The sequence below is a fragment of the Vulpes lagopus genome, chromosome X (assembly GCF_018345385.1).
Source record: "Vulpes lagopus strain Blue_001 chromosome X, ASM1834538v1, whole genome shotgun sequence".
NCBI classification, from domain to species: Eukaryota; Metazoa; Chordata; class Mammalia; order Carnivora; family Canidae; genus Vulpes; species Vulpes lagopus.
In genome coordinates, this window is record NC_054848.1 from 26,358,076 (window position 1) to 26,380,553 (window position 22,478).

The 22,478-nt window shown below is 40.9% G+C and overlaps 1 protein-coding gene across 10 annotated transcripts in view; it reads right to left on the reverse strand.

Moving 5' to 3' along the window:
- Nucleotides 1-242: 242 nt before the first annotated feature.
- DMD (dystrophin) overlaps nt 243-22,478 on the reverse strand; it is a 2,057,113-nt gene continuing 2,034,877 nt past the window's right edge. For 7 of the 10 annotated variants that reach the window (XM_041741334.1, XM_041741335.1, XM_041741332.1 and 4 more), the window contains 2 exons: nt 15,922-16,014; nt 243-2,827 (listed from right to left, as the gene is read on the reverse strand). In XM_041741334.1, coding sequence (XP_041597268.1) covers nt 2,730-2,827; nt 15,922-16,014 — 191 coding nt within the window. In that variant the 3' untranslated portion in view covers nt 243-2,729. Of the gene's footprint in view, nt 2,828-7,490; nt 7,523-15,921; nt 16,015-22,478 lie in introns of all 10 variants that reach the window. The other 3 variants (XM_041741330.1, XM_041741329.1, XM_041741337.1) reach the window with 1 other exon arrangement.

Genomic DNA, 22,478 nt, shown 5'->3' on the forward strand with positions numbered 1-22,478 from the left:
GAAAACTATGTCTCAGGTGTAATAAAAGGACAAAAGGCAGAACATGTGTTTGTAATTGCTTTCATGATCACAACCATTTGGAAGGAGACGCAGAAATTAACATTTGCTCATAGGCCAGTGTGGATGATGTGGGAAGTGGGAGTATTTTCAGCACTTGGATTTCTCGATTTTTTTTTTTACTTGTCAACCATATGAATGTATTACATAGTTAAAAATCAAAAACAAAGTACTGTACTCAACACTTTTTTTTTTGTAACATAACTGCGTGCTTTATTGAGATACACAGTAAAGCAGTAATATAATACAATAGTAAGGCATATATTTGGTGAAGTCTGATATGTTGTGAAAATGCAGTAAAACTGAAGTTTAAAAAAATAATTAGTAAATGTTACAGTGTTGGTGTTAAAACACAATATATTATGATACTCAAGAACCCAGTACCTGAAAACAATGACAGAACATGCCACGTGATGTTTATGCTTCAGTTACATTATGATTTACAGTTTAATACTTGGTGGTTATAAAGAACACGAAATAATGTCCAAATTATGCTTAAAACGTAGCAATAAAGCTCTCAATTTTTATTCAAATATTTTGACAGACTCACTCCAGAACTAATGTCTAAAAGATAAAATGAAAAGATTAAAATAAAATTATGCACGCTATTTACCTCTGCTTTTAGAATGAAACTTAAAACTGCTTAGTAGGAAGTAACACAACCCCTTGTTTTAAATCATGGTTAAAAAAAAATCTGCGGGGAAAGAAAAAGTCCAGTGTCACATAAAGGAGAAAAAAATGCAAGACTAAAACCAAATCTTCATGTCATTCTGTTACCTTAGAGCTTTGGGTTTTCCTTTGGAAATGACAGTGGGGGAAAAAATGGAGAAAAATGTTCACATGATGGACAAGTAGTGAAGCTGTGAAATCAGGTGTGCACGATTATTAGGAACACCCCAAAACCAAAGTGAGGTAGAAATAGCATGAGAAGCCATGTTGGATGTTAATTATCATTAATAAAATAATAGACAAAACCCACTCTGCAAAAGTTAATGATACTTGATCTAAGAGGTAACAGATTTGCAAAATAATAGGTCACATGGTGATTTCTAGTGAATGAATGAATGAAAACAAATGAAAGGCCAAGAAGATGATAGAGTAAAGCTTGTTCCTACCAGTTAGTCCTCTTGGGTTATTCTCTTTTTGAACAATGTTTGTATCTCTAACCTTCCTCACCCACCAGCAAGGGTTTGGAGTACCCTTTGGAACATGTGAATCCATCTACCTTCCCCCTTTACAAACCTGTGTGGAATTAGTTGTAGAGAAATGTGAAGTAGGGAAACACAGTTCATGGGCTTCTGGGTAGATATTTACCAGGAGCACACCATGATGAGGCTGTCTTACACACCTTCCCAAGGGTTATTTTAAATGAAGTCTTGTGGCATTTAAAAACTCCTTGCAATAGGGGAAAAATCTAAAAAAAAAAAAAAAAAAAGCAGCAATAAAGCAAGAAAGCAAAACCCCCTCAAATGCCCACTGCTATTTCACTGTGAGGAGAGGGAAGTGATTTTGTTGTAATTCCAAAGATCTCCATGTATGGTTATGAACATTCATCCAATCCTTTACTTGAAGAGTGACCCCCCTCCCTCCCAGGGATTGGCTGGGAGTCCACAGCCCTCCAGCCCTACTAGAAAGTCCTCCTCACTGTCTGGGAGTTAAAAATGTCTTCTGATGTCGTGACTTCCACTGAAACATCATTAAATGTAGATCGTGGCATTGCCAGCAGCAGGAAGCTGAATGTATCAACCCATGGATTACTCTGACACAGTAAGTCCTGTGTATTCATTCGTATGTCCCTTTTAAAAGATTCAATAGCGTAGCTGTCAGTGGAAAGTTTCAAATGAGAAACATCTGGAGCCCCAGACAATGTTTTAGTGTGGTAGTTGCCTCCTGGTTTCAGGCTCCAGGGAAAATTCATTCTAGACCAAGCAGGTAAGCCTGGACGACCAGAAGCAATCTCTTGCCATTAGGAAGTGGCCAGATCATTTGACCAAGAAATTTCAAAGGTCTCTAGAAATTCAGATCTATTTCTCTATATACCTACAGTATTTACATACTTCTAGACATATAGATGCATAAAGCGAAAACCCACAGCCAGTTCCACTCAGTCACCAATTCCTAAAAGAGCCATATGAAGTAGTCATTTGGTGGTGTTAGAGGAAGTCCTATCTTTAATATGCCAGAAAAGAAAAAAAAAACCATGAATTTCATGTGGATATCACACTAAAACGATGCAAAACAATGCGCTGCCTCAAAGTGTGTGTGTGTGTGTGTGTGTGTGTGTGTGTCTGTGTGTGTGTTTTTAGGGGTTTTTATAAACAACTTTTTTTTTTATAAAGCACACTTTAGTTTACAATCTTTCTTTATAACTGTTATAAATTTTTAAACAACCCAAAATGCGTTCCATATAAAGAAATGGCAAGTTATTTAGCTATCAAGATTTTACATGTAGTTTTCTTATAACTTTTTTGTACAATTGCATAGACGTGTGAAACCTGCCATTGTTAACAAAACAATAACAGACTTAGAAACTACTGAAATCTACAGTATAGTACCACTACGCTTCACAAAAATATAGATTTGTTTTTTTTTCTTGTAAACTCTTACTGTCTAATCCTCTTTGTTGTATGAATATTATAAAAACCATGCGGGAATCAGGAGTTGTAAAACATTTATTCTGCCCCTTCTTCATCTGTCATGACTGAAACTAAGGACTCCATCGCTCTGCCCAAATCATCTGCCAAGTGGAAAAGGCTTCCTACATTGTGTCCTGGAAGACAAAGAGAAAGAGAGACTTGACACTAGGTGCAGACAGCGTCACCCCGACTCTTCGCCGACTGGGAAGTCCTTCCCCACTTCTAGGTGAAGACAACACAGAAGCTGCACCGAGGGTCTACACAACAGGATTTGATCGTTCACCAGTTTCCAGGAAGAAGCAAAGCCTTGTTAAGAAGCCATTCCACGTTGTTAGTATCAGCTTAATACCGGATCGGGCTACTGTGGTCATTTCGGTGGAAAAGTGTCAGAGAGTGTGCTCATCTTCCCCGTGGAAACGTCTAGCCAGAGGTTTCCACGGACAAGCACGAGATTCCCATTGTAACAGGACTATTTCATAATGGGATGGACCTTCCCCACCTTGTTGTGGGGGATGTACTTATTGTGCCCTTGTACTCAAATCCCGGGATTATCAAGCCACTCCCACCACAACTACCCCCACTGCCAGCACCACTGTGTATTGCCATCACCATTATCACCGCTGCCACCATGACTATGACACGGGAGCTTCATTTCCATGCCCTTTCAAGCCACCGGCTCACTTCTAAGGCTATGGTGGAGGAGACTCTTCTCTCTCTGCTTTTACTTGAATTGCAAAACAAACTCTTGAATCGACCTTTTTGTATACTAACATTTGAATTTGGAAGCTTCCTAAGAAAAACCAGTTTTTCATTGCAAGTTGCTCCAGAGCCTAATTACAATATGACCCACACGTACAGCATGGATTTGGGAATCCGGTGAATCCATTTTGGTACCCTTCCTAAATGGGGGTTAACTATCAGAAGAGCCTTTTAATAATAATGTGACATGACCTCGCATTGATCCCCCAGCATGGAGCACAAAAGCAGCACAATGTCCCAGGTACTCTGTGGCAAAATTCAGATCTACAGCAAGATAATTTGAGACCTACTTTACGACTTGCCTTTTCCTATATGTCCCATATTTTTATATGGCTAATTTTAATTCCTGGACATTACTAAATCATTCTCCTCCTGGAGTACTGCCTTTGGAACTAAAAATGCTTTATGAGGCTATTACTACCTTGCCATGTATCAACTTTACGGATTCTCATAATTGTTAAAATCCCCGTAAAAATCAAAGATAGACTAGGGCAGGAATTCTGGTTATTTACTTCAAGAGACCTAGCGTTTTTCAGTATATGAGAGAGAGGGTCTGAAGAGGATTCAGAGGCAGGCACTTACCCAGTGATGGCACCAGATCAAGTGAAGACTTTACTAAAAGTTTAACACCCTTCAGGTGATCACGTTGGTAAATCTCGTTGAGCTTTATCAATGCAAAGAGTTTCAGTGAGAACGAGTTCCGTATTAAAAAATCACGTTGGATTTTGGTTGAGATGGCCAATATAAAAACCTGAACAAAGCAGGTGTGCTACTCAGAGAGTAGGCCAGGAGTGTGGCAGCCCTCAGGGAAGAATCAAAACCATATTTGGCTTTTCTAAACCATAAAAACCACCAGAGGACCCAGTGGGTTCTTTGCTGTTCCTTACAGCTTAGAGCACCAATATATACCTGATGCCACCAGGCTAAAGGGTTTCCTTTGTATCTGGTTTTGACTGCCTAGCAACCCTGGGAGCTCTCTCCGATTATTCGTGTGTAACCAAAAACGAGTGGACTACCTGCAAATTTTTAATTACCTGTAGTCTTAGTAGCTATTAATGAAGCCAGTAAAAACAAAACCCAAGACCCTTACAACTTGATACCTGAACAGAATTCAAATTATTTCTCCTTGTCCACTACCTGTCGCACAGTCTACCAGGGAGGTAGAAAATGTATTACCGTAAACCGAACAGAAAGAACTCATTTTTCCCATTGGCTTATTGACAATAATCAAAAGGTGCCTGTTTTAGCCTGCGTGCTAGGGAACGTAGGCTGCGGTTGGAAAGTGAATGCATTTATAGATTAAAGAGCCGAGTGGTGCTTCTACTTCTTGAAAAGGTGTTCAGTTACTATCTGAGGGGAAAATTCTTGAGACTCTCCAGAGGCATCATTTCTAGGGGTATCTGCTATTTAAAAAGTAACTAGCTGACAGAAAGGTTCATTACTCTTAATCCACCACACAGCCTCCCAGAAAATGTTAGGTGGCCTTTAACTTGCCTGGACAGTTTTCAATGTTCACCAATGACCTCATGGCTGTCTCTGCTAGAAAAAAGAAGAACGTCCGGAGTCACCTCGCCGTATCCGTAGTATGCCTTTGGTTACTTTATTTACAAATGCCTGTTTCACCAGAATAATGATTGCAATGTTTTTCATGGAGGTTTTCATTAGAAACCAGGAAAAAAATTTCTATCTCTTTGACAAAATACTGCCCCAGCGAATCGTAACTCAATCCACCAGAGGCATAAAATTGCAGTGTGATATGGATACAGAAAACAGATTTGTATCCTGGTTCTATTATCCATGTGTGTAAGGGAGAACATTAGTGAGGCCATTAATTTTACCTGACAGATTTTTCTAAAGTCAAAATTAAAATCTCACACTATGAACGTGAGAGGCACTGAAAAGCAGGCCGGATTTTAGGCATTTGCAATCAGCCTCAGGCACAAGTTGACATAAAAATGTGTCTCCAGAAAGTATTAATTCAATCCACTCTTAAGCAAGGACTGTTGAACACAAAGGCACCATGCATTGAACATTAGAGCAGTTGTATGTTTTTCCAAGTTGGCGCTAAACGCAACACATTTAGTCTCACAGGCCACCACTGCCTGAGGGAGTTGTTTTCTGCAGTGATTGGAATTGAGACTTCCTGGCAGAGAGCCAAGGTCTCAATAGCAATCTGGCACTCTTTTTTAAAAAAAATTTTTTAAAATACAGTTCCCAAATAAATGGTTAGCATTCACTTGTCCACAGCAAAGCTGGAGTACCGCAGGAAAATTCGTGTTTTTCTTCTCCATAATTTCATCTTTGAAAAGCTATCTGATCTACTGTACCTTGGAGGTAATTTTTATAACAATAAAAAAAAAATCACTTTGATCCTCGGGGTTTCTGGAAACGCTATCTGACGGCAAGGCGGCTCAGGTAGTAAAGTTTCCGAATGCCTCCGTGGCTTGAATCATACACGTGCTGGCCTGCCTTAAGATTTCGTTTATGAGAGAAACATGTTCAGGGTGGTCAAAATTCAGGTGCAGCTTTTTATAACACGTTAAGAGAAATTGTAAGGGGCACTTACCATAAGAATGAACCCAAGAAGCCTCACGTAAGAAGTACGTGAGCCAGGCAAACCGTCAGGAGCATTCATTGCTTCACCAATTGAGGTTTCCTCTGTTTCTCCTCCCAGCCTACCCCCCTCAAACCCCCACCAAGACCCCAGTGTCCCAAGCCTTGATAGAGAACACTGGGACAGACACACTGAAGGATCATTAAATTCGTTAGACTTGCGTGGCATGGTGTTGGCAGACTTTCCAGTAGGACTCCTTCTGTTTAAATGGATCAGAGACTACTCTCGTCTAGCCTGTTGCTAAGGATCTTCTCATATGACAACTGTCGTCCTGTCCAACCTGTCTCCCAGAATAATATGTTATGGCGGCCCATGGAAGAGCTTTCCTTTGCACATCGTTCACGCTAAGCTCTTGGTAAGGACAAGCTTGTTTCATTTGGGCTGTCACTTGACACTCTGCCACCCACTAGTCCTGTGATTAGGTAACTGAACGTTCAGAAAGTATTTCTGATAAAAGTATGCAAGTTTTCCCTGAAAAATCTTACACCATATTCAGTGATAATACTGTATTCTACCCCTTTGAGCCCATAAATAGGCACTTAAAAAAAACCCTCAAGACTCCAACGATCAATTTTTATCCCTCACTGGCTTATGGTCTATCTGGTTCCAAAGGCCAAGTGAAAACAGTGAGCTTTCCAAAGGGCTAGTTGACGTGACGTGAGCCTGTCCAACACCATTTTCTCAGGTGGCGATTCAGCCGAAGAGTGGGGCTCTGGACCCTGACTGGCTGGATTCAAATTCTGGCTCTGTCGCCTTGAACACACTGCTTGCTCTCTCACTGACTCAGTTTCCTTGTTTGTAAAATGGGGTTAATAAGAGTACCTACCTCATAGGTTTGGCATGAAGATTACATCATGAAAAAGATGATAAGTGCTTACAACAGTGCTTGGCACAGTAAGTGCTCAAAAAAAAAAAAAACAAAAAACAAAAACATGTTAGCTAGAGTGGGAAAAGAGTATAGGAATGAGGAAAAAAAGAAAACAAAAACAAAATGAGGTCATTCCAGAAGAATAAAAGACCCAGGGCACTGGCAGAAAATGCTAGGGTCCTGAAAATGCATAGAGACTTTAGTGCTCCTCAATTCTGTTCAAGGCTAAATTTATGTTGAGGATTCTGTTTGTGTTACAAATGGCAACAGATGATGAACTGCAGGATCCGACCTAGGGATTATCAAGGCTTGCCATTTTATGGAGATTCCTGCTCCCCCAACCCCTGGTCCTGTCGTCATGGTGATGACAATGGCGATGAACATTTGAAGAATGTTCCTCATGAGCTGCAAGTGGAGAGGTGACTACCGTCCTTACATGATGACACATGTAGTACATACATGCGCGTGCACACACACAATTCTTACAAAAACGCCAAACATAGAAAGCGCGATGAGACACACAGAAGCCGTGGCTGTGAGCCTGAATCTCACTAACCTCTCTCATTGGCTTCCCAGGGGTATTTCTTCCTTTAATAATGGAGAGAGGAAGAGGCAGAGATATCAGAAAGGAAAAAAATGCATAAATATACAGTTTCATACCAATTTTGCTGCTTTTACCAAACAAATGTTGAGATGACAATTCATTTATTCCCTTCTGAAAAAAAAAAAAAAAACAACAACCAGAAACAAAAAGAAAAAAAAAACCCGAAAGACACATCCAGTCAAATAACCTTTACATACACTTAAAATCAGTGTAAACAGATAACACAATCCAGGAGACATAACTTACAGAATCCATAGAGTTCATGTGTTCAAGGGGATGAAAGCTGGCACAGTGTAGGATCTGACAAATTAAGCATTGTTTTTCAAGGACAGCTTTAGAACCTCAAGCGAAACGTCCCCAAATCTCAATCTCTTCACTCTCAACAATACACTGAAACCTAAGCAGGAGCTGACTGTGTGTGTGCCAGAAGTCGGCACCCCAAATGCGAGGTGAAACACCACCAAGGCGAGACTGCATCCCCTTGGGAGAATTCATTCTATCTGGTAGAAGCTGAGCATGCCCATGATGAGACCGGGACATTTGAGAAAATAGAAAAAACAAGGGGGAAGGAAATGAGCCCCACTAACGGGCAAGCCACAGAGCCAGATGTAGGAATGAACCCCCAACTTCCTCCTACTAATTCAACAGATACCAGGAGCCTTGAGATCCGAGGGCTAACGACCCACTGGCATTGTTTTAGAGGACCCTCCATCTGTATGCGTTTATTTTTGAAAAGCAGGTCCTGGTCAAGTTTTCTGTGATTATATTTGGACAGAAAATGAGGCACCTCTGATCATACCTAGCATGTCTGGGGCTTGCAAGTTCCTCTTATCACCAGGGCCTTCGAGTGAAATATTGGTTTTCAGACTCTGATTATGAGCAGTGGGACACTTCCTGAGACAATCTTAGGTGAAACCCCAGGATTTAGAGCAGATAAAAGCAGAGCTGTGAGAGACCCTGTACAGCATCTCCTTTCCCCGCCAGGGCCCCCCATGCTCAGCAGCTGCAAACACTAAAGCACCTTGGAACCGTGCGAGGACTACTCATCCAGACCAAAGAAGTATGGAGCTACTCTTCGAAATCTTTCAAAACTCAAGTTCACGGTCTAAACTTCTAGTATACATTGAAAGTTTTTCTAAGTAGGACTCTTCCTCCCTCCCTTGTTTCCTTCCTTCTGAATTTTCCCAAGTGAGTCAGAGATTTCTTATAAGTATAAAAACCGCAGGAGTGCCTGGGTGGCTCAGTTGGTTGAGCATCCCACTCTTGGTTTCGGCCCAGGTCATGATCTCAGGGTCCTGGGATTGATCCCCGAGTTAGGCTCCATGCCCGGCATGGGGTCTGCTTGGGACTTCTCTTTCCTCTCCCTCTGGCCAGCCCCCCTTCTCTCTCTCTCAAATAAATAAAATTTTTTAAAAGTATAAAAACTGCATGCTTGATCATGCAAGTGTGGTCAAGATATACATAACATTCCTCAAACCAGGGAAGAGGAGAAAAAGGGGTACTGGCTTCTCACTTGTGGGTGTTGCCAGGGGTAGGTCCATACCAGATAAAAAAGGGGAAGGAGGAGAACAACATTCATTCTTGACAGCTCGATGAATCCCAGCATGAATTACATAGCCATCCCTTTCGACTCCTTTATCAAGTCTTTTTTTCATCTTTGTATTTTGTGGTTATACTCTCTGGTAGTAGAATTCATTCTATTCCCCTATAAGACTGAGATCCTTGAGGCCAGGGCCCATATATCATTTACCCATCCCCTCTCTCTCCAATACCTCCTATTCCTCGACACTATGAGTATCTGACGAATGCTGGTTGAACTGAATTAGGAAGGTAGCCACTAAATCATGGTCAAGAGTCTTTGGTGTTTTTGGCACCTTGGCCTTGCCTGTTACCCTTTAACTTGTGTGCCAAGGGCTGGTAACTTGTGCTGGCTTTCACTTTGGTCTACTTTTAAAAACTTAAGAGCTTCAGGAAGGAGTGTTGTTAGAAAGCAATAGGATTTAGTTTCAGGATGTAATTATGGTTCCCAGAGTGATAAAGGTTACATATCTTTATTCGACACCAAGCCATATTCAGAGCTCAGTATCCACTGACCACTGCCAAATAGGCAGCAAATGACTTGGGTTTTGTTTCGGGTACTTCTTCAGAAACCATGTTTCATGTACAGTGGACCTTCCAGAGCTATGTTAATCCTAGTCTCTTTCAAAATCTGCTCCCATCCCTTGGTACCAATGTGCTCATTACCATAGTACCAAAGGAAGTTGCGCTTTTTTGTTTAAAGAAGGTTAAAACAATAGATCTTTTATACTGTATCAGACTAGTTTCTGCACTGACAAAATAGAGGCTATTTGGTTGTGCCACTTAAGAAAATTCTTTACCAGTAAAATAAATGCAAGTGCCACATAAGTCTTATTTCATAAATACATTCTTTGGAAATGAGTTTCCTTAGACCTTCACTTAGGGTGTCCATCTGGCAATGTGGTATGTTGTCAGGAAATGAATCAAGAGAAGAAGGAAATATGCTGGGGGAGTCTTGTGTCTGAATAAAAGGCTTGGTCAAGTCTGGAGATGTCCAGTTTCCTCAGGCAGTATGAACTTGAGGTGACTCATTATTCTGGGTTAGAATCTCAGGACATTACTGTTTTGGGGTGGGGGGTAACTTTAGCTTCCTAATTTTAGTTCACTAACTGTTTGAAAAAGTTAAGGAACAATGAATCCCTTTTTATGATTTCTATTTTATCACAAGTGACAGAAGAGTCAAATGGTCATACTTCAAATACTGCAACATGTATGATCTCTGGTGAACATGGACATAAATACACAAATCAATTCAAAAGTACAGCTTTGTTGAGCTGAGAGCGGATCAGCACCAGAAAGTGTGTGACTGCATATACAGAATGAGCTAGAATGGACCACAGTAGCGTAAAGCAGGGGTTGGCAAACTTTCTGTGTAAAGGGCCAGACAGTAAACATTTTAGGCTTTCCAAGCCCCACAGTCTCTGTAACAGTTGTTCAACTTTGCCACAACTACTCCCATGCTGGAGTGAAAAAGCAACCATAGACAATATGTCAATGAATGGGTGTAGCTATGTTCTAGTAAGACTTTATTTATAAAAACAGGTAGTGGGCCAGATGTGGCTCCTGGACTATAGTTTGTTGGCCCCTGGTGTAAAGGCTAAGAGCTCAAAATTTATGGAAGCTGAGGAAACAGAGTGGTGCCTGAAAGGGGATGCGTGATCTTATCTTCATGCTGCTCTTCCATAAAAGAACCACAGACAAGACTCGAATTTTAGAAGATGGCAGGTTTTGCGCAGCTGCTGGGTGGCTAATTTAGAGACATTTACCAGAATGTATGTGGGCTTTATGGAGGGGTGGGTAATATGAGAGAGGATGGCATGGATGTTAGGGATAAAAATAATACGGCACAGGTCAGTAGGTAAGACATTGTACCTATTGTATGCAGTAGAAATACCTGCATAGCACCGTTAACTGTGTTTTAAATTGTCTTATTGCACTAAAAACTTATCTTGGATCCTACTGATCACTAATTAGTATACAGTGGCACCTCATTTTTAGAGAAGCCAATACCATACCACTGATGAGGGAAGCCTTTCTTTCGTAAATGCACGTACATATAAAAATACCTTTGTTAGAATGCAAAATGATCAGACATATGGACAAATCACTTAAATTGTTTATTTTTAAATTATGTTTGTTGTACATTCTACTCATGTACTGTTCCTAGAGAATAATGGTGGAGATTTAGAAAGTGCCTTATAGTAGATAATGATTTTTATTACAGTGGAATTCCAATTCTACATATACTTATAGACAGAGGGATACATTACTGGTAGATAAATAGATTAGAAATTGGCTAACGTTCTGTGTCTAATATACGCCGAGCCACTGAAATCCCTCAAAGTGGTTGTGAATAACTGTGTCTAGAGGTTAATCATGAAAGGTATGATCACAAGGCTAAACACGCGCACATTCACACTGTGAACACCCCGCAATTTATAGCGGCTATTATGCAGGACAGTGTCGGCTAGCAGTTTTTCACCAGGAGGAGGAGCATGCAACCCCTTTATTAATTTGGGTAACAGTTTAGCAAGGCCAGTGAGATAAGATCAAGGGCTTAATTTAACTTGCCAAATGGCCATGAACAAGGCACTTCTGGCTTCCAGGGACTTTTAGTGAAAATGCAAGGTGAAGATTAGCAAGTACCTTAACGCTTGAGCCTGATGTCAAGACTGTGGCAACTGGTAACAAAAAAGTTGTACATTTAAAATGCAAAACTCCCCTATCTATATACTTTGCATTTGTGAAAAGCGTAATATTTTATTTAAAAAGTCTTTTCCTCTGTGGGCAATTACCTAGCAGGGTTAAGTAAACCATGAGGTGGTATTTAATAGCACATTTCCACTAAATGTCAGACCTCTGGCTCTGACATCTGTTTTGAGTTACTCAAACAGCTGTCCGAAACAGCTGCAGCAACTGTGAACTTCATTCTTCCTTACACAGCAATGGGAACATGGGTGGCAGACTTAGATTAAAAGCACAATGTCCTCCAATATACTAGGCGGGGCTTGGCAGAAACTTCCATGGTGAATCTTTTGAAATGTAATTTTTTTTTTTTTAAAAAAATATGTGTACCTGGGCAAGGAAAACCAAAATCAGTTAGATCGGTATTTTTTTTAAACCACTGGATCTGAAAATCATTTTAGTGGGTTGCAACCAGCATTTTATTTTTGAATTAATAAAACAGAGGAATAATTCAACAGAGTGAATTAATTGTAGCATAGGAAATGTTGCTTCACGAATCTTAAGTTTCTGATCTTTGTATGTGTATGTGACTAGACACATACATGGGTGGTATATATATACATGGTGGGTGTATACAACACGTGCATACACACACACATCCAATGTATTTTATACCCTTAATCCAGTTTGAGATGTAAAATGTTTCTCTTAGTATGGATAATGGTCACAGGGTCCAAAGCCACTGTTTGAGGGGTCAGAAATGCTAAAATGACCTTTCAGGACCCTTCTATTTGGGATAGTCTGTAAGCCTGAGATGTTAAGATTCAAAATTTTCTGCTTTATATCAACCTAACATACCTCCTGATTGGTAAGATGCTCCCACTAAACCCTACCATGTATATATTTTCCATTCTACTTTTACTATGATGAAACTTTTTATCCATTTGAATTTGAGGAGAAAAAGGGGTGATATTGTGATTTAGAATTAAGAAATAGGTATTAGGTCTTAATCCCCTCTTCAGGGCATGGAACTCCTAAAACCTTTGGAATTTCCTGTGAAGAGAGGCATGGAGATATCTTTTGTTATGTTAATAAGACAAGTCTTGGAAAAACCATACTTACTTATGCTTAGGGGCTGGGTACCAGGGGAGCCCACCCTGGGCTTAGAGGGTTGGAACTTTGAGCCCTACCTCCTGACTTCAGGGGCGAGAATGGGAGTGGGGGCTGGAGACTGAGTTTGATCCCCAGTGGCCAGTGATTGAATCAAATGCATCTATGTAATGAGGCCTCCCTAAAAACCCAGAAGGACTGGGTGGGAAGAGCTTCTGGGTTGGTGAACACCCGTAGGTGCTAGGAAGAGAACGCACCTGGAGGGAGCATGGCCCCCTCTCCCCATACTGCGCCCTGTTCATCTCTTCCATCTGGCTCTTCCTGAGTTCTATCCTTTCATAATACCCTATGGTCTGGTAAGGAAAACATTTCTGAGTTCTGCAAGCCACTGTAGGAAATTTATCAAACCCAAGAAGGGGGTTGTTGGCACCTCTAAGTCTACAGCAGGTGGGTCAGAAGCCCAGGTGATAAACTGGACTTGGACCTGGTCTCTGAAGTGAAGTGGGGGTGGTTTTGGGGAGCTTCACCCTCATGATGTGGGATCTGATGCTCTCTCTGGGTAGATGGGGTCTGAGATGAGCTGAATTCTAGGATACCCAGCTGGTGTCAGAATTGCTTGGTGCTGTGGAAAGAACCCCCCACACATAGGAATTGGGTGCAGAAGAGAAAGGGCCGAGTTTGGCAGGAAGTGGTGAAAAAAAGTCAAGGTCACAGAAATGATAGCATCACAGAAAGAACAGCCAGATCCTGATTGTCTTCCTCAGGAAAATAAATGACTTCTCTCTGGCCAGCAGCCTCCTACTGAGTAAGTAGGAACTTAGTTCGTGAAATCGGCCAGACAAAGCCTCATCCCCTACTTGAGAACTCAAATTAGCACTTGGGCAGGTATGCTTCTGTCAGCACGATTTAGCGAATGCCATCCAGGGGGGCCTGCAGCTCCCCCCAGCTTCCATACAAGCACATGAACACCATACGAATAAATTTAACATCAGAGATGCCAACTGCCAAATATATCAGAAGAAGTCTGTTTCTCTTCTTCTAGGAGACTTCTTCCCTACATGTGGTATGCAGCTTCAGAGACTAAAAGGGGGATGCAGGGAGAGGGTGCAAAGGACTTCCCCTTACAGATCATCAGGATGGGTCAGAGGCCCAGTACAAAAAGGCTGCCTGAAGGGAAGTGGAGCCATGAGCGCTGCTGCAGCCTCTTGTGTGCTATGCTCTGGTTGTTTAGGTGGAAAGGAGAGGCCAGGGCATCGCTGCAGCAGCCACTCACTTCCTGCCAAGCAGGTGCACAAACTTGCAGTTTAAGGGCCTGGGACAAGGTATCCATCTGTGACCTTCAAGGGCTAGGTTGGGGTCACCGAAATGTGTGCTACATGGGGGGCCCAAAGTTGTAGCCATGTAATCTTGAAGACCCTTGCTGTGCCTAGGGGGAACCCTTCCTATTTAAGTCAAAGGGTGCTTCTGGGGTTCATGTCCTGGACCTCCCCATCATGGCACTACCACTACACTGTAATGGGAACTCTGGAGGTCGGCCTCCTCAGTGGCCCATAACCACCTGGAAGGCAAGGAAGTGGGCACTACTTTGCATCCTTAACGCCTCCACTGGCACATAGTAGGTGCTTGTAAAAACTGACAGGATCAAGGGGAAAGCATGTGATTTACATCAGACTGGCGCGTAGCCTTCTCATGAACCACGGCATCCAGGTAGAGGAGACAGCCGCCGAGGGTCGTGATGGAGACAAGGGTGGCAGGTGGGGGACGTGGGGGTGGAGGGAGGACAGAGAAGATGCTTATGTGTTAAAATCAACACATCAGAGGCACTCAGCAGTGAAAAGATGGCTGGTGCAGATATTTAAAATTAGCTTCCCTGATGGTTCCTTAGCAACGCTCTAGCAGAACGGTACTGCTTTTAATGTGCACCACACAGTGTTCACTCGTACATCAAATAGCTAGGAAACGGCCATTGTCAGCTGACTCTGAACAGAAAGATAGGAAAAACGCATGACTCCAAACATTCTCCTCATTGCTCTTATGGAGAGGAGCAAATAGCCAGACTCTCAGCTGCCCTTCCCTCCAGGGCTGCCCATTAGAGGTGCCAATCATTGGCCACAAAGACTTGTGTTCTCCCCTTTGGCTTGTCTAGGTTTTCCCTCCATTTGCTTACAGGTGGCTGCTGCCATTCTTTTTATTCACCGAAGGGAGGTGGGTTAGTGACTCCGTTTTAGGTCAGAGCAATAAGCTAAAATACTCCAAAATGCTACAATTGGAGCAAGACCTCCTTGGATAAATTAAGACATCTGAAGCTCATACTGGCTAGTGGGAAAAGCTGGCAGGGTGAAATGCTGCTTTTACATGAGGGGAAAAATACCCAAGGTCAGAGTGATGGTGGGAAATAAGGGCCTTAATATTATGAATGTCTTTCTTTGCAAAGATCATATTCTATCTATGGCAGTGAAACCAACCCCGATAGACTAGGATACAGAGATTTAATTGTACCTATATTTAAATAATGGGGTGTAAGACACAATTTTTAAATATAAAGGCATCAGATTGGAAGTCTGAGTACCCGCCACTGCTGTATACTCGGCACATTCTGGATTTCACCGTATGGCGTGGTAACTGTCTGTCCCTGGCAGAGGTGCCATCAGGGCATGAATTTCCTTGTCTGTCAAAGTCACAGCATCCTTGCTCTTAAGGAAAGCCTCTCTCATCATTAACTCTTCAGATTAATGTGCAAAGAGGAAATGACTGAGTCAGTACTCTGATTTCTAGAGGTTTCTCGATTCTACGGGTGTCCGAATTCAACTGGAAGCCCAAACCAGTCAGTTTAGTCATCTGTAGCAGAACTCCACCCTGAAAACTACTCACTTCTCACAGTGACCCCCCTCACCCCATTTTGGCACTCCATCAGCATGTTTAAACACGGAAAATACACAGGCCAGTTGCATGTGGAAATGGGAGGCCTGATTCCAGCAGGTGTGAGTGACCTGCACGCCCTGGAGCTTACCTCTGGAACTAGGGAAGGAGTGGTTGAGCTGCTCCATCACTTCCTCTAACCCTGTGCTTGTGTCCTGGGGAGGGCTGAGCAGGTCTTCCTCGCCTTAATGGAAGCAAGCACAAAGAATGGCATGTTACATGTCTGGCAAACATAGATAGCAGAGAAAAAGCCCATGATCCCATGTAAAGAGTCATTGTGAATTCATTTCCACTTGCTCAGAAGTAACATAAATAAAGATAACCCTGGAAGGCCGAATAATTAGGGGATGACTTGTTCAAGGGAAGAAGAATCCCATGTAGGGCTGTGTCTAGATCCTTGTCTTTGGAGAAGATAGCGGTTTCTCTACTTGGAAGGTAAGATAAAATCAACATGTCTTAGGCCCCATTAGTAAATGTGAACCATTTTTAAAAAAAGATTTTATTTATTTATTATGAGAAACACAGAGAGAGAGGCAGAGACATAGGCAGAGGGAGCAGACTCCCTGAAGGGAGCACGATGCAGGACTCGATCTCAGGACTCCGGGATCATGACCTGAGCTGAAGGCAGACACTCAACCACTGAGCCACCCAGGTGCTCCCATTTTTCTTGGTAATAAAAGAACAATTAGCCACTTACAGGGTCTCTTCAATACAAAAGGAAGTAGGTGATGTTTTGCATTCATCTGATGAAGGTAAGGAAGAGGTAGAGACATGGAGGTGTTTCCCCCACTCTCTCCTTTGCCACTTAACCAAAAAGATAAAATACAGGTACTTCTGAAGCCTAATGGGATTGGGAAATATTTAATGTCCTAAGGACCGTGGCTATGGGGGTTCTGCGGAATAATGGTTCCCTTCCACTCTGTTACATGGGACAACTTTATCATCATGGTTTTGGAGGCTTATGAAGGGGAAGCTTTTGTTGGTTTTGAGAATTTGTCTACGTGAGGGGAGAAGGAGGTTTTGGATGAAAAGGAGTTCAGGGATGGATGGTCCTCTTCTGGGAATAGGAGTCCACTTGTAGATTCTGTTGATCTGTGAGTCTCTGCTGATGATTCATTTGGTACAGAAATAGACAGCTCAAATAGCATTTGCAGTAAAGGACAGATTTCTTCATTGAAAACAAAATTACTATGAACTTTGAAGGTTTTTGGAAACTAATTTTTTATATTAACTTCAAGCTTTATTTGTTCAGTATATTGTCACGTCTGTCAAAAACAAGACATTGCTTTGGCAAATCAGTGGCAATGAATGTGCTTACGGACAACCTCAGGTTCACGTCTGGCTTGGAAATGACTAGGCAGCCAGTGACTTAATGACCTAAGTACGCTCGTCATTTCCTTTCATCTGTGCCACTTGGATTTCCATCTATGATTACAGTCCTGAATTTATTATTAAGTTTTTGTCTTGTTTTTTAGGGTGTAAGCTAATAGGATCCTTGATGTGATGTTCATCATTAAGACAAAATCACATCCTAGGTGGAGAGAAGGCCAAATATCATTATTATAGTGGAGGGCTTACGGACCTAGGATAGAAAGAAAATCTCTCCTTCTGTGAGTCTCAAGGTAACATACCACAGAAAACCTCTTTCAAATACTAAGGACAGGAAATAAGTGCTGAAAAATTAAGATCACAAGATGGAAAAAGAAGTGGTATCTACCTACCAATCTACACACCCACAAACACACACACATGACTTACTTATATTTATGCCCCTAGAAATGAAAAAATCAAATAAAGCACCTTTAGTTTCCTTTTACTTGTGAGTTTAAACCATCATTATCTGGTGAGGATGGAGTGAATGAAATATCGCCAGGAGGAACAGAATCCTCACAACTGCAGGGATGATTACATCTCTTTGTTCCATTATGGATGCAAATTTTGCCAAGTTGTGGAACATGAGGCATTTTTAATGGCAGTAAGTCTGCTTTAGCAATAGTATGCCTTGCAGAATAAATCAGAACCAACAGAGACATTCATGAGCAACCATGTTAAAATTTCTGACAGTTTAATTACATCATACTGGAGCTCTAGGAACTGAATTGTAGTGTGTTAAGATTCAAACACAGTTCAGTGATGCGACTGGCATTCCTCTCCCTGAATTATTTCAAGGATCAAATTTTAAAGCATAAACCTAATGATGTCAACCAAGTTCATCTTTATAGATAAACTATCATCTGTAAGTCTTAAATATAAGCATCTAAGTGCAAATATAGAGTTGGTTTGCCTTAATGGAAGTGTTTCATGACAGCAATGAAAGTAGCCATTCAAACATTTTCTGAGTGCCGATCACATCCTACATAGTACATACATGAGTCAAGAATAATCCTGTTTTCTCCTTTTCTTAAGATTTTCTAAGTAAAAAAGTCCTTTGGGTTTAATCTCCTTTTAAGAATCAAAATCAGTTATCACATGTATCCACGAGTAGAGGTGAATCAACGCTGAAAAATGCTTAATGGTCGATATTTTCTGTGTCAATTATACTGGAAATGTCTAAACTGCTAAATGACACCTGACATTCAAGCAACACTGCTGGACTCTTTGATACTGAACTGGATTTTAAATGTCTAAAAAAGTAGCCATACAGATTTAAAAAACACTAAGATTAGCTTACTTATAAAAACATTCACCAGGAGCTCACTGTATGTCCAGGCACCGTTCTGAGTGCTGGGGATATAGCAATAAACAAAGAAGCCCCATATCCATGTAACTTACATTCTTATGGAGGCCCATAGTCTAAACAAACAAGTAAGTTATAGAAGTATGTCAGGTGCTGATAACCCTTCAGAAGAGAGGATGAGCAAAGAATCTTCCGAATGGGGAGTCTTGGAAGCTTTTATTGACGAGGTACAGTGGGGCAAAAACTAAGTCCATGAGGGTGTGACCCATGTATACAGAGAACAGCAAATGGAAAGACTTTGAGAAGGCAGTATGACTGGCTTGCTCAAACACCAAGGAGGTTAGTGTAGACAGTACAGAGTGGCCAGGTACTGGGGAGAGTTTGCTTCCCTGGCCCAGGAATTTGGACCTGGTTATGTGACCTGTTTGGCCAATGGAATGTTAGCAGATACAAACAGAGGTTTGTAATGTCCTTGGATGGTTGGGTTTGTCCTCTTGTGCTTAGTGCAATAAGGAGCACATTGCCCAGAGAGCCTGCTGATCCAAGAAGGATGATACAAGGTGGAACACACCTGAACCCAACCTATAACCTGGAGTCAAGCCTAGGTGAGCTGCAGCAGAACTCCAGCCAACCAAAGGATGCGCAAATGTGAAATCCATAACCAGGGAATTTTGTAATTGTCACACAGGAATAGGTGACTGATTCTTTCTCTTGTAAGATATCAATATTTATGGGTTTTCTAATCACATACTGATGTGTAACTACAACAGGCAACCCAGAAGTGTATTTACTCTAACAGTACCTGTAACCACAAATCTACCCCCTTGTCCAGCAAAAAAGCCATTTATTTAATAAAATATTCAGTCCCAACTATACACACAGGAATCTGGCCAGCCCTTATTCCTACTTCACTGATTCACTGCCTGCTCAAACAGTATATTGCTAATGGTCAAGGGATCTCATACTTAAGTTAATGATGGTACTTTAACATTCGTACTTCAATTAGATTCTACTCCAAGGTGATTCCCACAGACATGCCAAAAAAAAAAAAAATCCTTTTTTAATTATTAGCTATAGCCTCCACAGCTTGTCTGAAGTTAGTTCAACAAAATGACTGAAACATTTAAAAAAAGGAATGTTTCAAAATAAGACAGGATCAAGTTAAAATAGTACACTGATGCAGCATAACAGGAGATGCTGCTCAGTGAAGAAAAAAGTGTGATGACTCCATTTCATCTGAGAAAAAAAGAAATGCAGTGGTTTGCTGCGGACAAGATATTCTTTAAGGTCTTCTGAAACTCACCATGGTTTTAGGCTTACTTGAAGCGACAATACCCTATCTGATCAATTCGCGTTCCACAACTGAAAAGATAATGGTTCTACTTGCTTAAAAAGTGACTTCAGGGGTGCCTGGGTGGCTCTGTTGGTTAAGCATCTGACTCTTGATTTTGGTTCGGGTCATGATCTTAGGGTCATGACATTGAGCCCTGCATCAGGCTCCACTCTGGGCATGGAGCCTGCTTAAAACTCACTCTCTCCCTCTGCTCCCCTTCCACACTTGCATACATGTGCGTGTCCTCTCTCTCTCTATCAAAAAAAAAAAAGTGACTTCAGCCAGAACCAATGTAGCCTATGCTGAAAGAACCCCCAAATCCTTATTCTTGTGATTTGCTGACACCTAAGCAAACTACTTTCTCTTTATGAAATAGGAGCTATGTCTTAGAAAATTATTTTGTCTTAAAAGGAAGGACTGTATACAAGCTACTATACCCATTATTTTTCTTTGGATTACTAATCTAAATCATATTGTGTGTGTTTTTAAAAAATATTTTATTTATTTATTCATGAGAAACACAGAGAGGGAGAGAGAGAGACAGAGAGAGAGAGAGAGAGAGAGAGAGAGAGAGAGAAAGAGAGGCAGAGACACAGGCAGAGGGAGAAGCAGGCCCCATGCAGGGAGCCTGACGTGGGACTTGATCCCGGGTCTCCAAGATCACGCCCTGGACTGAAAGCAGCACTAAACCGCTGAGCCACCCGGGCTGCCCTCATATTGTGTTTTGAATCAGTTTCCAAAATGATATATAATTATCTATTCTAACTTTCCTGCCCTTCTCCAGCTTTTCAAAAGAAAAAGAAATTATCCAGCATTTGATATTTAGCTTTAATCATTTTTTAAAAATTATGCTTCAAGGTAGCTGGTTTCAATTTTACATAAAATTGCTTTGTGTAAGTTTTTAAATATATCTTAGTATCCAGTGATGATGCTGATGATTGGCCAGTCAATGTTTGAAGGATGATGAAAGATAATGAAATTAGTAGTCAATAGTCTTTTAAATTTATTTTTATTGACATACAACATTCTATTAGTTTTAAGTGTGCAACATAATGATTTGAAATATGCATATACTGCAAATCAATGACTACAATAAGTAGAGTTAACATTCACCACCCAAATAGCTATATATATATTTTTCTGGTGAGGAGAACTTTTAAGATTTACTCACCTAGCCACTTTCAAATCTACAATACAGTATTGCTGACTATAGTCTCCATGCTGTACATTACCTCCCCCAAATTACTTATAAATTAAAGTCTCTATCTTTTGGTCACCTTCACCCATTTTGCTCACTCCCTGCCTATGGCCATCACTAATTGGATTCTCTGTGTCTATGAGTTTCCCTTTTTTTTTTTTTTTTTAGAGTTCACATATAAGTGATGGGATATATTTATCATTCTCTAACTTATTTCAGTTAGCATCATGTCCTCAGGGTTCACTCATGTTGTCACAAATGGCAGGATTTTTTTCTCTGATGGCCTCATATTTTACTGAATATATATATATATATATATATATATATATATATATATATCACAGTATCTTTATCCATTTCTGTCATTGGACACTAAGGCTGATGCCATGTCTTGGCTATAATAAATAATGCTGTGGTGAACATGGGAGTGCAGATACCGTTTTGAGAATAGTGGTTATGCTTTCTTCAGAGAAGTACCTAGAACTGGAATTACTGGATCATGTGGTACTTCAGCTTTTAATTTTTTTTTGAGGAACCTCCATACCATTTTCCATAGTGGCTGCACCAATTTACATTCTTCCAACAATGCCCAAGAGTTCCCTTTTCTCCACATGCTCACCAACCCGGTATCTCTTGTCTTTTTGATAATGGCCATTGTAACAGGCGTGAGGTGAAATCTCATTGTGGTTTTGATTTGTAGTTCCCTGATGGTTAGTGTTGTTGAGCACTTTTTCATGTACCTCTTGGCCATCTGTTTGAGATCAAGAAGCATGTGCCTATTGGACATAAACATTGGAAAATGTCTATTCAGCTCTTTCGCCTATTTTATTTTTTATTTTATTTTTTTTCTTTCGCCTATTTTAAAATCAGATTTTTCCCCATTGATTTGTGGGAGTTCTTCATATGTTTTGGGTAATAATCTCTTAACAGATATAGGATTTTCAAATGTTTTTTCTCATTCCATAGATTGCCCTTTTTGCTGATGGTGTCTTTTGCTATGCAGAACGTTTTCAGTTTAACATAGTCCTACTCATTTATTTTTGCTTGTTGTTACCTTTGCTTTTGGTGTTAAATCTAAAATGTCATTGCAGAGATGGATGGTAAGGAGCTTACCCCCATGTTGTCCTCTAAGAATTCTATGGTTTCAGGTTGTACGTTCAAGTCTTTATCTTGAGTTTTGTGTATGGTATAAAACTGTGATCTAGTTTCATTCTTTTGCATGTTTTCCCAACACCATTCATTGAAGAGACCATCTTTTCCCCATTGTTTATTATTAACTCCTCTGTTGTAAATAAATTGGTTATATATGCTCGGGTTTATTTCTGGACTTTCTTCTCTGTCCTGTTGATGTTTCTGTTTGTTTTTAATGTCGATACCACATTGTTTGGACTAATAGGGCTTTGTAATATAGTTTGAGATCAGGAAGCATGATGCCTCCAG